This window comes from Melospiza georgiana, chromosome 13 (assembly GCF_028018845.1).
Source record: "Melospiza georgiana isolate bMelGeo1 chromosome 13, bMelGeo1.pri, whole genome shotgun sequence".
NCBI classification, from domain to species: domain Eukaryota; kingdom Metazoa; phylum Chordata; class Aves; order Passeriformes; family Passerellidae; genus Melospiza; species Melospiza georgiana.
In genome coordinates, this window is record NC_080442.1 from 6,333,256 (window position 1) to 6,347,755 (window position 14,500).

Here is a 14,500-nt window from a genome sequence, read left to right on the forward strand (position 1 = left end):
CCCCCGGTGTTGTTCCAGCCCGGTTTGTTCGGTGCCCCGTGCAGCCCCCGGTGCTGTTACAGCCCGGTTTGTTGGGTCCCCGTGCAACCCCCGGTGCTGTTCCAGCCCGGTTTGCTGGGTCCCCGTGCAGCCCCCGGTGCTGTTCCAGCCCGGTTTGTTGGGTCCCCGTGCAACCCCCGGTGCTGTTCCAGCCCGGTTTGCTGGGTCCCCGTGCAGCCCCCGGTGTTGTTCCAGCCCGGTTTGCTGGGTCCCCGTGCAGCCCCCGGTGTTGTTCCAGCCCGGTTTGTTCAGTACCCCGTGCAGCCCCCGGTGTTGTTACAGCCCGGTTTGCTGGGTGCCCCGTGCAGCCCCCGGTGTTGTTACAGCCCGGTTTATTGGGTCCCCGTGCAGCCCCCGGTGTTGTTCCAGCCCGGTTTGTTCAGTACCCCGTGCAGCCCCCGGTGCTGTTCCAGCCCGGTTTGTTTCGGTGCCCGTGCAGCCCCGGTGTCCCGGGAGAGCGGCGCTCGGGCTGCCCGGGCGGGCGGTGCCGCGGGCGGGGCGCGCCCCGGGCCGGGGGTGACTCAGCGAGCCCCGAGCCAGGGCTCCAGCACAACTGCTCCGGGGATGATGCTGTTGGTGGAGCACGCTTACTGTACTCCCTGTCTGTGGGATTTCAGGCAAAGCAATTGGGAAATTGCGGATTTTATGATTGGCTTTTCGCAAATATTAAAATGAATATTATATGTGTTGTGTTAGAAAGTAGTGCTGTATTAATTATCTTAAGTAGCGTGTTAAATATAGCTTTAGGTTATAACATAATGTAAAAATAGAAACTATGCTATGTAAGATACTTTTTTTCCTAAAGAAAGGACTCGCAGCGAGATAGATTGAGGTGTCCTGTGACTGCTTTCAGAGAAAGAGAATTTAGTGTCCCATTATCAGGAGAAAGGAACTTCTTCCTGCCTCGCACAGATAGGATGACGCCATTAGGATTAAGAGGAAAAAGTTGACACTGATCAGACGGAATCCTTTGTTTGAATAGAATTTATGCATCATGTATGAAATGTATGAATATGCAACAGGTTATTATTTTTAAGGGTTATTCCTCTGTTGACGTGGGTCCTTTTTTGAGCTTATGCTGCCCAGAAAAAGGTACCTGGACTGCTAGTAACTCTTTGTTTCTATTGTCTCATATTATCCTAATTCAAACTGTCCAAATTATTATTACTCTAATTGTATTACTATTTTTATAACCACTTTATTACTATTAAACTTTTAAAACTTCAAAAACAAGTGATTGGCGTTTTTCACTCAGTGAAAACTGGATCTTGATCAAACTTACATTGGAGACAGGCACTGAGCTTTCTTGGACTGCAGGAGGGGAACCTGAAAGTTCTCAAAGCATTTCAAATGAAAAAGAAAGGTACCTGCAGGGTTAGGTGGAGCAACTTGCCATTTTTTTGTTTAAATAAAATGTTTTCTCCATGTAAGTATCAGAACTTTTCATCAGATCTAATGCTAGATTTCTCTTTTATGCAGCTTTCAGAGACAAGTGTATGTTTTAATGTAGTTAATGAATATTTGAAGAGATTAAAACTCTGGTGGTGGGTGTCAACAGCTGCAGTTCAAGCTGTTGGATGTATGCACAAATTATGTAGCTAGATAAACCTGGCAAACTGTGAGCGCTTTATCAAAGTCTTGTGAATGTAGTGAATTTTGGATGCAATCCAAAGGACTTGCACTGAACATGATTTAATAGATTTGAACAACTAAACCAACAGATACACTGTACTTTACAAATGTGTGAGGCAACAGATTCAAAGGCAGTCTTAAAGGGTGTGATATTCTATATATTCTTTATTTATTATTAGCCCCCCCACTACCCCCCAAAAACCAAACAAACAAGCAAAAAAAGCCTAAAAAACCAAAAACGAACAAATAAACAACAAAATGAGAACTTTTGCTATCAGTGAAAACATGACTTTGGAACAATGCTCAACTTTCATACTTGCTTCAAGTTACCATTGTCAGTAACTGGCAAATACATAATCTGACCAAAAAAAAAAAAAATTTGAAGGAAATTGAAGTTGGCTTCATATATATGTAAGTCACCAAGGCTGAAGAGGCTGAAAGCTCAGAGCATTTCTGAACTTGGCTGAGTTAGCCTATGTTTCTATAAGATGAATCTCACATTCCTGTTGTGAGTTAAAATAGAGGGGCTTGGATTGTTTAAGTAGGTCCTGTACATGTGCACATGTTCAGGAATTTCTGCTAATACGTAGATGCAGACGTTTGTGTTGACAGGACTTACAAGAAGTACAGATTGATCCTAAAATGACACAGGAATTCATGGAAGTGAAATACATCCACTCACAATACACAAAGGGCACAGTCACATGAAAAGCCACATGTGAGAAGTCCCATGATAATTAAGAGGTTAGTATAACATTGGCTTTCTGCAAAATTTCAAACCTCTGAGTAGGAAGATGTTTCTTGAAGTTAATTAGCCAAATGGTAACTCTTATCTTTGACTTCTCAGAAGAACTTTCTTCCTCTTTTCTTAACTGTCTGTATCTGTGGTGTCTGTCCAGATAATTCTGTGTATTGTGTCATTTAACTCCTTGAGAAGTCTTTTTTGTCCTTATCAGCAGATTTCTGTGATTGCCTATGAGCCTAATAGATTAGGTTTTCTACTGGCAATCCCCATCCCTTTTTGAAATCTCCATTACAAGTTAATATTTCTATTTTCTAATGTTGTGAGAAAGGGTCTGGGTAAACGTCAGTAAAAATCACGTTAAGGGATGGTTATGATGGGCTCATTGCTTGGTAGTGTAACTGCTGATACAGCAGGTGAGAGGTGTTACAGCCACTCACCTGCAGTGTGAAAGGGGAGGAGACTTTAAGCAGGGTCCTTTAATCATTTCTATGACCCAATGGACATTTCATTATATGCAATGAAACACTTCTCCCTGTCATTGTCACCCATGGTTCTGGAGAGGTTTGCATTCTCTTCCATCCTGCAAGGTGGTTGGTTTAGTGGATTGATTTTCTAGGAAGAGTGTGTTTTTGTTGGTTTATTTTTTCCTCCACCCAGTCTCACAGATCAATCTTGTTCTCATCCAGCTTGGAAGGGAAATAGGGAACACTACTGAAAAGTTAAATATTTTAATGCAGTGGAGAAAGCCTTGCTGACTCTGTGAAGTAGAAGAGTGTGGGTTGTTCCAGTTAAGAAATTAATATATATTCCGCTGTATGCAGGGTTACTAGAGGGGTTTTTGCTAGAAAGGTCTATAGTGCTTTTCAGCCCCTTCTGGGAAGGCAATTTGACTTTTACAATGCAAGACTTATTGAACACAAGTACACTTCATCAGGCTTTTGAAAGTTTCCCTGCCAAATCCATGTTATTCAATCCCAGTGTTAACTGTGTAGCCATTTCAGGTATTCATTTTGCCCTGGATCTTCTGGAGGGAAAATGATTGTCATGTTTGCACATTTTCATATCAAAGACACCACTGCCAAAATGACATGCCTTTCAGTAGGCTGTAAGAACCCAGGCTCTTAAACAATCTGGAAAACAAGCTCTTAAAGTCACTTAAATATTTAGCAGTTTTTACACTATGTGCTACAAATGATATTTCAAAAGAAATGCATCTATGAGTTGTGGTAAGAGGTGTTTGCAAAAGGCATTGAAATGCAGCTGAAAGTAGAGTTAGTAATGCAGTCTGCCATTGACAATGAAGATACAAATGAACGGAAAAAAATTGAAAACATATGCATGGACTTTAGGCACTGCTTTTAAGAACAGTCTCCAGAAACACTCTGGTCCTTCTCTTGTTTCTTTGCAAAACTAGATCTATCATAGTATTTTTCCTGTTTTTCAAACGAGGTGCAGTTTATAGAAGGGATTAGTGGAGTGTACATTGCTTTTTCAGTGTTTTTGTATCCCGGAGCAGTGTTCTTTTGAGACTGTGTCACTCCACACAAGGTTGTTGGATGAAAAGATTATTGTGGAGTGAAAAATCTGAAAGAAGGTACATCTGGAAAAAACCCAAGATGATAAGAACTTGAAACCATGTTGGTTACAATCCATGTTACAGACACATTCTCCATCTTCAATAAGTGATATAAACAACTATTGTACCTCAGTATGCCTGGTAATTAAGAGTCAGGTTGTAGGCAGAGAGACATTTATTTCCTTCTCAGTTCAGAATTAGTAAATCCTGTGTTAGGGGATCTGTCTAAATGCCTCGTGGTGGTGCTGGATGTGTGGACTTGCCTGATGTTTAAAGGAATGCAGTTTTTACTGAATGTGCTAAAATCTCAAATGGTGTGAACTGTTGCAGGAGATCCAGACTAAAAATCTGTTCTTAGAAGTGCTTCCCATCTTATACCAAGCCAATTTTACAGTGTTAAGTAGTGAAAACTATGAAGAAGTTTGATAAAACCTCTGAGATCTACTGACAACTGTGAAGCTGCAGGAGAGGATGAAGTTTAGCTCAGCCATAGTGGTTTTTTCCTCAGGACTGACTCAAACCTGTTACATACCGAACTTTTGTTGTGATACTTTCCCAAGTACTCAACTTTTAATGCCTTCTATTAAGAAACTAAACTATCAAATCATTAATCAATCATTGAATTTTCTCTTGAAGATGTTACAAGTATTTTGGGATTTCCTAATCCAAATTTGTTGTTGTTTGATTTTTAGGAGAGGGTAGGGAGTATTTAACCTGTCCAGTTAGCTGCAAACAATCTGCATTTTCCTGGCAGCAGGATCTGTACTTTGTCTAACTCCACATTTCTTACGTTCTTGCCAGTCCTGCCCCATTCTAGGCAGTTTTCAATTATCTGGCTGTCTGACAGAAATTGAGAGCTCTTTATCTGTGAACAGCAATGTTCTCTTGTTTCTCTTCACTCCACTGCATTTCAGCATGTAACCACTTGTAAAGGGAAAGATACAGACAGTGGCTGACCAAGGTTTGAAATGTATGATTTATGTTCTAATAGTGTTTTATTTCCTCTTTCACTCCCTCCTTGCCACTCTCCCACCAGCCCTTCTGATTTATACTGTATTTCCTTACTGCAAGGATCCCCTTCCAGCCTGAAAATGCTGGTACATTTTAGATGCCCAATATATGATTTCAAATGTAGTAAAATAAGAACTTCCCAGACGTCTGAACATTTGAGATTATTTACAAACAAATGAAAGTATGTTTGGGTAATCCTCCCAAGGGCTGGGAGGGTTTCTGTATATTCACAGAAGTTGTGAGGAGAAAGAAGGATCAGATAAATTTCTAAATGCTGTTTAATTCCAGATTTCCTCTGTCACTGTGGGCAAGGCATTTCACTTCATCGTGGGTAGGTTTTCCATCTCTAATAGTGGAAACAATGCTGCTCTTCAGGTTTTTTCTGCAAACTGTATAAGCACTCCCAAAGTCATCCTTGCATTGCTCATAAAATGCAGAGTGTATTAATAATATTAGGTATGTTAGAAGTTTTAAACCCAGTTTCATTCTATGACTTTTATTAACACAAGACTATAAATGAGATTATTTGCTTTATTTGTTATACAAGTGACATACCAGGAATGCAAATTAAAAAGGCAATAAGTCTTACATCAGATTTGCCTTCTTGGGAATCAAACCAAGATTTTGCACCCCACAGTATTTCTGCAGAGCACTTTGGTAATGTTGAAATCCTGTTGCAAAAAATGGTGTGTGTGCAGTTTATTTCTGTAACATACACTGGAGTCCCAAGAATTGAAGTAGAGATGACTAATGTAGGTCTGTATGTAGTTTTATACATATCCTGGGAAATACTGAATAAGCAGTGTTAATTGTTTTTTTCCTTTCTTTTTGTAGGATTTGTGTGTGATTGTCATTGTGCTGTGCCACAGTGAAGAGGTATTTTTCACTTCAAGATACCTTGCATTAAAAGATCATGGTAGACAGTTTAATAGTTTCATTGAGGTAAGTGATGCAATAAAACATTTAAAATCTTATTTAATATGCTCCTAACACACTGCAGTAAATTTCAGTTTGGTGGCCTCTTGCTCTGCTGTTACAAGTGTCTGTATTGGAGGAGGGTAAATAGAAATCTTGTCCCAAGACCAAATACTCAAGTATATGCATACCAGACATAGCATTCTTTGGTGATAGTGAGAAAAGAAAGTTCTCAGTGTTAGTTCATGCTTAGAGCATCTGTTGGTGTGTGCCAAGGTGATGGTCTGTATTACTGGAAAGTTCCTGTGCTTTTTGGTGAGGCTGTACAGTTACAGTCACTGGGCTTAAATTGCTGATTTACATGTTTTAGTACCTGTGCTGCAATTCATTCATGGATTTGTCTTATGCATTCCTGAAGCAGTTTGCCAGTGGGCAAACATAGGAAAGACTTTTCAAAGAGCTTTGCTAACAAAGGAAACATTGAGCTCTTCCTAAGCTGGTCTGTCCGGTTCTGCCCTGTCCTTGGGCGAGCAGATTCAGAGCAGACAGGCCTGGTGCCACACAAACACAGGCTGCACTGCAGGGAATGACAGCTCAGTGCTCTGTCTGTGGGATGGAGTTACTGTGACACCTCTGCTCCAACCTTGCTTCTCCTGACTTTGAGACATCAATATTTGGATTGCAATTTTGGCACCCTCCTAATATGCCCGGGCAGATTTTCCATCAAAATGGATCTGTCACACATTACTGACAGCACCAGTGTTATCTTTCCAGCTGAAAGGTGACCTGCATAGCTCCTCCCAGCCTGTCCCAGACTTGGGCTGTTCAGCAGGTTTGGGAGGAAGTTGGGAATTTGAGACAAGAGCCACACTGCTCTAGTCAGTACTGATCACCTGTGTGTGGACAATCTGCACTTGGCCAGACTATTCCTCCATAAAATGCAGCTACTAAGGAACAGCAGTATGTGAGAGATCTGCTTTTGTACCTTTAGCTTCATTCATGCAGGGCTAACACTCACTGTACTGAGTAGGAAGAATCCTGAGAGGTGTTCCTAAATGAGGTGTTAAATTGCAAAATTTTTCATGCTGCTCCTACAATAGACCTAATTTTGCTTTGTGCTCGTGCCTCCCAGTCTCTCCCAGCTGTTTATATGTATGCTTATATTTAAGTTTCTATTTAATGTTTTTATATTATTGGCAATTGATCTTGCCAATAAAAGAAAGTGAGAGAGTTTAAAGTCTGACTTTGCTTCAAACTGGGTGCTTGGCTCCAAACAGAGCCTCAGCTGTGAGAGCAGGGGCTGTACCAGCAAGGTGCTGCACCAGAGGCCTGAGTTCTACAGCCACCCATCAGCTGCAATTGGTGCCTCACCTGGTCAGGTATACTTGAAAAGTTTTGCCTTATTTTGAGAATCACTTGTTCTTTTTGGCTTTTCTGCCCTGTGAGGATACCTGAACCAAACCCACTGAAATTGGAGAAGCCTTTTGTTGTAGCTTGGGAGGCTTAAAGTTAGTCATGCATGACAAATAAAAGAGCCTAGTCCAGAGAACTTAGCCAAAGCAAGCTGCTGAGGGGGAATAACATTAAAAAAATTAAATTGCCACACACTGATGAGGAGCTGGGGCTTACCTCAGGATAGCTTAAGTATTCCTGGCAGATTTCCTGTGTGTTTGAAATAGTAGCTTGATACCATTGTTTCTGACAGATCCAATTGCAGATACAGAAGCAAATTTAAAATCTGCCTTTATTGTCCTTGAGCCACGTACATAGCAATGGTGATTGCAGTGCAACCTCCTTGAAGAATGGTCAGGAAAAGCCTGGCACAGAGTAATCACACATATACTAAAAGTTTGCTGTTTAGAACTGAGAACTTTAATCTGGTAAGTAATTTGCTTTGAAGCTTACAGTTCTCATTCAGCTCAGAACTCACAACCTTGTGCATGATTTCAGAAGAATTTACACATGGAAATCTGTGCACTGTCAGACTGATCAGAAAAATCCTGTCCTGTTGAGGATGAAAGCATTCATTTCCTTATGGAAAGTCTGAACTTTCTTTCACATGCTCTGAGGGATTATAGGGAGCAGAAGCCTTAAGGGAGCAGGGGTGGGTAGGAAGACTGAGATGGAAGTTAAATATAAATTGCAGAGGATGGAGGCTGGGCCCATCAGCCACTGCACTCCACCTACTTAGATGCTTGTCATTCTTCATTGACAAGAGTTGGGAGATCACTTAAACACTTAGGCAGGTGAGCTGAAGACAGACTTGGTGCTGTAATTTTGCAGTTTGGAGGTCTGAGTTCTATTTCTGTCTTTGATTTCAGGTGTGATTTGCAAATCAGTTTATTCTTTTGTGCCTTTGGCTTCCATGTACCACTGTGTGATTGGGCCCTGCTCTGAACTGCATGCTTTGACTCCTGCTGTGATTTCTTTATGGTGTCTTACACTGGCTTTGGTTTCAGCCACCTCCTCTGTATTTTGTTTTATCACAAATGATAGCTTTGTGAAATAGCAGGCTTCCTTCTAACACACTTTTTAAAGAGTTTCTTTTTTTTTTTCCCTATATTGATCTGGCAGTAAAGAAGTAATGACTTTTCCTAGGCTTTCACTGGTTTATTGCTTTGCTAGAGGGGCATAGATGGTGAGGTGATGATAGGCCATGTGCAATCAGTACTTACCTAAAGGTTCCTTTTGCAGTATGTTAGCAAGAGCAAACACAGAAAACACAAGATAAGCATTCTCCCTAGCAGAAGAATATTTGTATTGGTGGTAATTAAATGCTTAGTATTAATAAAACCCCTTTCTCTTTGGGAGATCTGCCTCAGAAAATACCTGAAACAATAAGAAATGTTTAAAGGTTTACTGGGTAGGGAGCAATGGAGCTGTAGACAGGAAATGCAGCAGGATTTTGTCTGGTCCATTAGTTTGCACATGTATTTTGTGTCCAAATCCGTCAGTTTTACTTCTGCATTGAAATTCAGCAAATCCTTAGCAGCTTTCTCCCTTTTAGTGGATCTGAAACATACTCTTGGTAGACTAAAAAGTCAAGCTCCTGGTACAAATCAAGATAACTTGATCCTATTTGCCATACCTGTCCATGTTTTCAGGTGAAGGGGCTTGTTAGAAGGAGACAAACCAGTTTCTGTTGCAAATTATAGCAAACAAAAGACTGAGCCAACTGTGCCGAAGTTGTAAGAGGCTCCTAGGAGTCACTAAAGTGGTGAGGCTTAACAGAACAGTTTGTTTGGGCTTGGTTCCCATTATGACTCCTTTCAGACTGAAGATGTGGGGACTGGGGTGATGCTTGGCTGCTTATCCTCAGTCTCTGGTGGGCTGTGTTTGCTACTTTCCATCCTCTGTGCCCATTAGGTTATTCAGTTTTCACAAGAGTTAGGCAGCTGGGGAAGAACCCATTTTCTGTTTCCTGTGTGCTGAAGGTGGAGTGTTCATCTGTGAAATGAGGAGCCAGAGCTAGAAGCAGATGTGGTCCACAGCTGGGTGAATTCTTACTTAGCACTTTAGAAAACTTGCAAAGCATATGACAGTCTCACACTGAATGCTGAGGGGTTAAAATATGCACTGCCAGGAATTTTTAAATTTAAACACGAAGTTATATGAAATACTATCAATAGATTCTATTTGGTTCACTTTTGCTTTATAGCTGGACAAATCTATGTATGAACCTGATTCATACGTTCAGGTATGAGCCTGCTGTGAACAGAATCCTATAGGAACACTTCATACAGTTTAGTGAGTCTGCTTTGGTTAGCAATGGTGTTTAAGTGTTTAAATATCTCCTTGCAGTGTGAAGCCCTGTAAGATGTTGTAGATGTGTGGTTTGTATTAGTGGTAATTATCTGTTCTGTTTCACTGTTTGCCTTTTCAGACTTCTCAGTTCCCTAGCAGTGCTGGGATTTCAGCTTGTCATCCCACAGCCTTCAATAGAACACAGAAAGGTAAGCATCAGAAACATTCAGACTTTGTGTACGCTGAAAAGTAAATGTGAAAACATTAGAGTAAGATGTGTAAAGCAATGCAATCTGAATAACATTCTGGGAATAAATGGCTTCAGTTTGTGCATATGGGAGTTTTTTGGTTTCTTTTTTAATAATTATATATATGGTTGAAAGAGGCTCATCATGATTACTTAGCTGAGTAGTTGTATGGAGCATTATAGGTCACAAATAGTTACTAAAGCTTTGGAGCATTTTCATCATGCAAGACATGGAAAAAGAGAGCAGACATGGAGTGAGCAGAGAACCACCCAGCTGCTCACGGGCAGCTCTTTCTCTTGCACAGATAGAAATGTCTGAAACAGAAGCTGGACCCAAAGCATTCTGTTGCTATTCACATTCTAGAGATTGGAGCTGGAAACTGCTGGAATTTCCTGTTGTGCTCTTGTGGATGGTTCACTCATCCTAGGCATTGGCATCTCTAGGAAGGCTTGCAGCCTGCACACTTTCCATCCTGCTCAGCATTAGGGAGATCTTGGCTGGAGTCCTTGGGTTTTTGCACTGCTTTTCAGGAAAGTAGTGAACAATTTGGAGAGAAACAGAAAGCAGCAGGGATTATCCTTGAGAGATTTTAAAATCTTACCTCTGAGGGAAATTTGAACAAATTCATATTGTTTATTCTAAAGATTGGAAGACTGATGCTGGAGGAAGATATAATCTTCAAATACTTTTGAGTACAAAAGGAAGGCTGTTTTTTTCTGTTTGGTGGAACAGATTTAATCTGAGGCAAAGGAAACTTAGGTTTGACATTAGAAAACATTTGTCATGGTAAGGATATAAAGAAGATTATATTGATTGAATAATATTTAGAATTTCCATGATGTAACTCTCTGTGAATGTGTTGGACAAATGTTTATCAGGAACAATGTGCAGGTGTTGCTCATTCTGCCACAGACCTGAGGCAAGACCCCTTGAATGCTGTTCTGTCTCTTCCCACTCTCACCACATTCACTTCATATCAATGTTGTTCTCATATCCTAATATCAGTTGGGATCTCATAACTCTTGGTATTAAAATGCAACCAATTAATTCTTGAAGGTGTCAAATAACCTGTTTAAAAACAAGTTTGCTTTTTACTATAGATTTTTAAAAAATAATCTGAGATGTGTATTTTTTTGAAAACTATACTGTTAAAAGGAGATAAAAGGCAAGTTTGCAGGGTTTGCCTTTATGTGCATGTGCCACTGTCTTTAGGGTAAAAAGTTATTTGGACAATAGCCTCATAGGTATGGACTAGAAACCTGAAGCTGTCTGATTGTCAGAGTTCCAGAAGAACCCAAAAGTCCTGTTAACTCCTTGTGCAGGCTGTTTGTAAGACAAGTTAAATGAGGTCAGTAACATGGGGTGTGAAACTGGCCCAGTCCAGTCTGCAGCCAGCTGTCCAAGTGCTCTGTTCTAAACTGCAGGACAATTTAGTGTTTTTGCCTATCTTACATCTCTTCTCTTTTGTTGTGCAGTTGAGATGATCCCAGCTGCTGCTCTGGTTTCAGTACTCTGTCTGATTAGACGTTCTTTTGTAACACTGACAGTGGAGAGATGCTTCAGTCCAGCTTCCAAATGGCCTTAGGGGGAATAAATCTACTAACTAAAATGGAGTAACTCACAGAAACAATTGCTTCATTCTGGGAAGCCCCGGAATTAATTTAGATAAAATCAGATTCTTTGTTTTCAATTGAATGAGAAATGCCACGGGTCTGGAGTGTGTTCTATCCTAGTTAAAGGGACTTAAGGGCATGGTAACCACCTTGGAGATGTCCCTTTTACTGAAACAGGGCACAAGTTTCCTGGTGACAATCTCACAGGGGACCAAGGCTGGCTGTCATTCTCAGCTCTTACCCTGAAGGACAGGATTCTATTCTTGCCAAACTGTGTTTAGGCTGGAACTCTGTATTTATGACACTTTTCACAAACCTTCTGCCCTACCTATCAGCTCCATGCAAGAGGGGTATTAGTAACTCTGAAGGCCAAGTCAGACATGGGTTTCTGAGTGTGGGTTCTCAGCTTTGTAGCTCTGGGAGTTCTTTCTATTCTTTTCCTGCAGTAACCCTGACATATATTTGCTGACATCCCCTGTGTATTTCTGGGTGGATGTCTCTGCTGTTTGGCAGGGTTCTTTCTGTGTGAGAGGAGGTCAGTTGTGCAGAAAGAAAGAAAGGGAGAGGAGGAGGATGAGGGATCTGATGAACAATTTTAACAAAATAGTCAATAATGAAAGTGGACTTTCATATACACACTCAAAGGGTACAGTATGGGGAATCAAATAACTAGAGCTGATGTCTAATGAAACATTAGCCCATACCCCAGTTCTTACTATGTGTTTATTTTGCATTAAGCTAAACATGATTTAGCAGGTTGCTTTCTCAGATGCACACACAAAAATCTGTTTCTGGCCTAACAGCATGAGACTGATAGCTAGAAGGATGAGCCAAATTACTTGCATAGCACAGAAGCGCACATATTGGAATTAAGACTTGGGGAAATGACAAAACCAAATGGGAAAGTTGTGGGAGAAGGTTTGATTGGGCAATGTTTTCTGCTTTTAGTCTTTATTATTTTTGAGTGAAAGTCTTGGAAGCTTGTCAGACATATAAAGTCAGAATTTACCAATACAGACTTTCTAGTTCCAGAAATACATGGCTACCTGAGTTTTATATAGAAGTAGCTTTTGACCTTCTTTAATCAACACTATCTCTGCTATCAGAAGTGCACAAAAACTGAAAACAAAACCCAACTTTATATGTTCCTACATCTGAGTTTAGGTCAGGAATAACTACTCTGTTATTCCTATATCTGTAAATGGCACAGGTTTGTACAGTAATGTAAATACATTAAATGTGGTATGTTCATTAGAAATAAAAATTGTTACGTAACACCCTTTTATGGGGTTTTGCTGAAGACAGGATTTGCACTGTTGGCTGGAAGTCTCTTGGAGCTTTTTAGAATAATCTAATTTATTTATTCCTCATGCACAGTATTTAATTTCTAATATCAGGTGTACTCAGTAAGGCCAAAATACTCATCAATAACAGGGTAAAAGTGGGAAACCTTATGTTAAACAAAATAATTGCCACTTGCTTTTTAAAATCAGCCAAGGTCTCTGCAGCTTGGTAAACTGAAATCTTTCTTATTATTTGAACACTTTACTTGCCTTATCCTCAGTACTGGACATATGAACAGCCCTGCTGCTGCTCATGATGCATTCAAGCTTTCTGTTCACTCTCCCTGTGTTTATTTTATTGAAAGTTAACCTTATCAGATAAGTGTCATACTGTGGTGAACTGAAGGTTAAACTATAAACAGTCTTTCTCCTAGACAACCATTGAAGTCTGTATTCCCAATTTTCCAGAAGTCACTCCTGGGTGGATTTTTGACGAATCATATGTTTCTGTGTTAGGAAAGTAAGTTGTAGTTATAATTATGCCTTATTCATTTTAGCAAAACTGGTAATGGAAATAGTAGCAAAGTCTGTCCAAATAAAATTTCTGACATGAATATTGCTTTAGTTTAACATGTTGCTTCTGTTATGGCACTAAATAGGAGTGTTGAAGCAACAGAAATTGCTTTGAATTTATGCATATCTTTTTTGTCACTCAGTTGTAAATGAGTTTTGAGTTCAGTGTCTTAACAAACTGATTTTTATTGTATGGAAGCAGTGTCAGGATTTATTTTTACAAGTTTTTCATTGGGGCAATACAATACTGTTAAAGAATTTTGAGCTTCTTTGGGCTCAGTGTAATCTCTTTCTCCTGGCTCAAAATTAAAGAAGAAATAAACTTGATATTATCTCTGTCAGGCACACAATGTTTCTATGAAAAGCAACTATTTATCAAGTGAATGTGACTATACTCCTCACAGAATTTTGAGATTAATGTGCTTTGGGATGTGTGTTGGAGTTTGTTGGCTTTGGGTTTTTTTGGCTGTTTTTTCCCCTCTCTCGTGTTGGATTTAAATTCCCATGTGGAGGGGCCATCAGCGCTAAGTCAAGAGAAATAAGGAACAGCATCCAGGATCAGAAACAAGATCTGAGGAAAAAGAGTGGAACAGGGGGAAGGAAAAGGTGGCCAGGATCCCTCACTTGGTCATGGTGAGCAGTTTGAGCAGTTCAGCTACTTGGCCACACTGTAAGAGAGGGCAATGTGCAGCATGAAGCAAATCTGCTCTGTCCTTCCTTGGAGCAAACTGGAGTAAGACAAAGTGGTTGATATCTAAGGATTTCCAAAAGCCAGGCACCAGGACTAAAGCCCAACAGTTGTCAGGAGCACCCTGGGACCCCCACCACAGCTGGCCACCACCTTGCCTTTAAACAAGCACCAAAGCAGAGGCTTGGGAGGGAGGGCTGTGCTCTTCCCTGCAGCCCAGGCAGGGTGAAGCTCTGCCCCACAGCCAGCAGTGACCCAAGTGTGGAACTTGTCAGGATTTGCTGAGCTGGAACTCAGCTCGTGCTAACAGCCCCAGCAAAGGCACTGGGGTCTGGCTGGGCTGAGCAACTGAACTGGAGTGCACTGGAGAGGCTGAGTCACTGTGCATTTGCACAGCTGCTCTTCCTTTGCACAAATGCCCACAGGTGTCACC

At 40.8% G+C, this 14,500-nt stretch overlaps 1 protein-coding gene across 1 annotated transcript in view; it reads left to right on the forward strand.

The window, feature by feature from the left end:
- Window positions 1-5,916: 5,916 nt before the first annotated feature.
- The window catches only part of THSD4 (thrombospondin type 1 domain containing 4), a 215,190-nt gene continuing 206,606 nt past the window's right edge, over window positions 5,917-14,500 (forward strand). Inside the window, exons 1-2 of the mRNA XM_058033401.1 lie at window positions 5,917-5,945; window positions 9,802-9,871. Of these exons, the coding sequence (XP_057889384.1) occupies window positions 5,917-5,945; window positions 9,802-9,871 (99 nt within the window). The remainder of the gene's footprint in view (window positions 5,946-9,801; window positions 9,872-14,500) is intronic.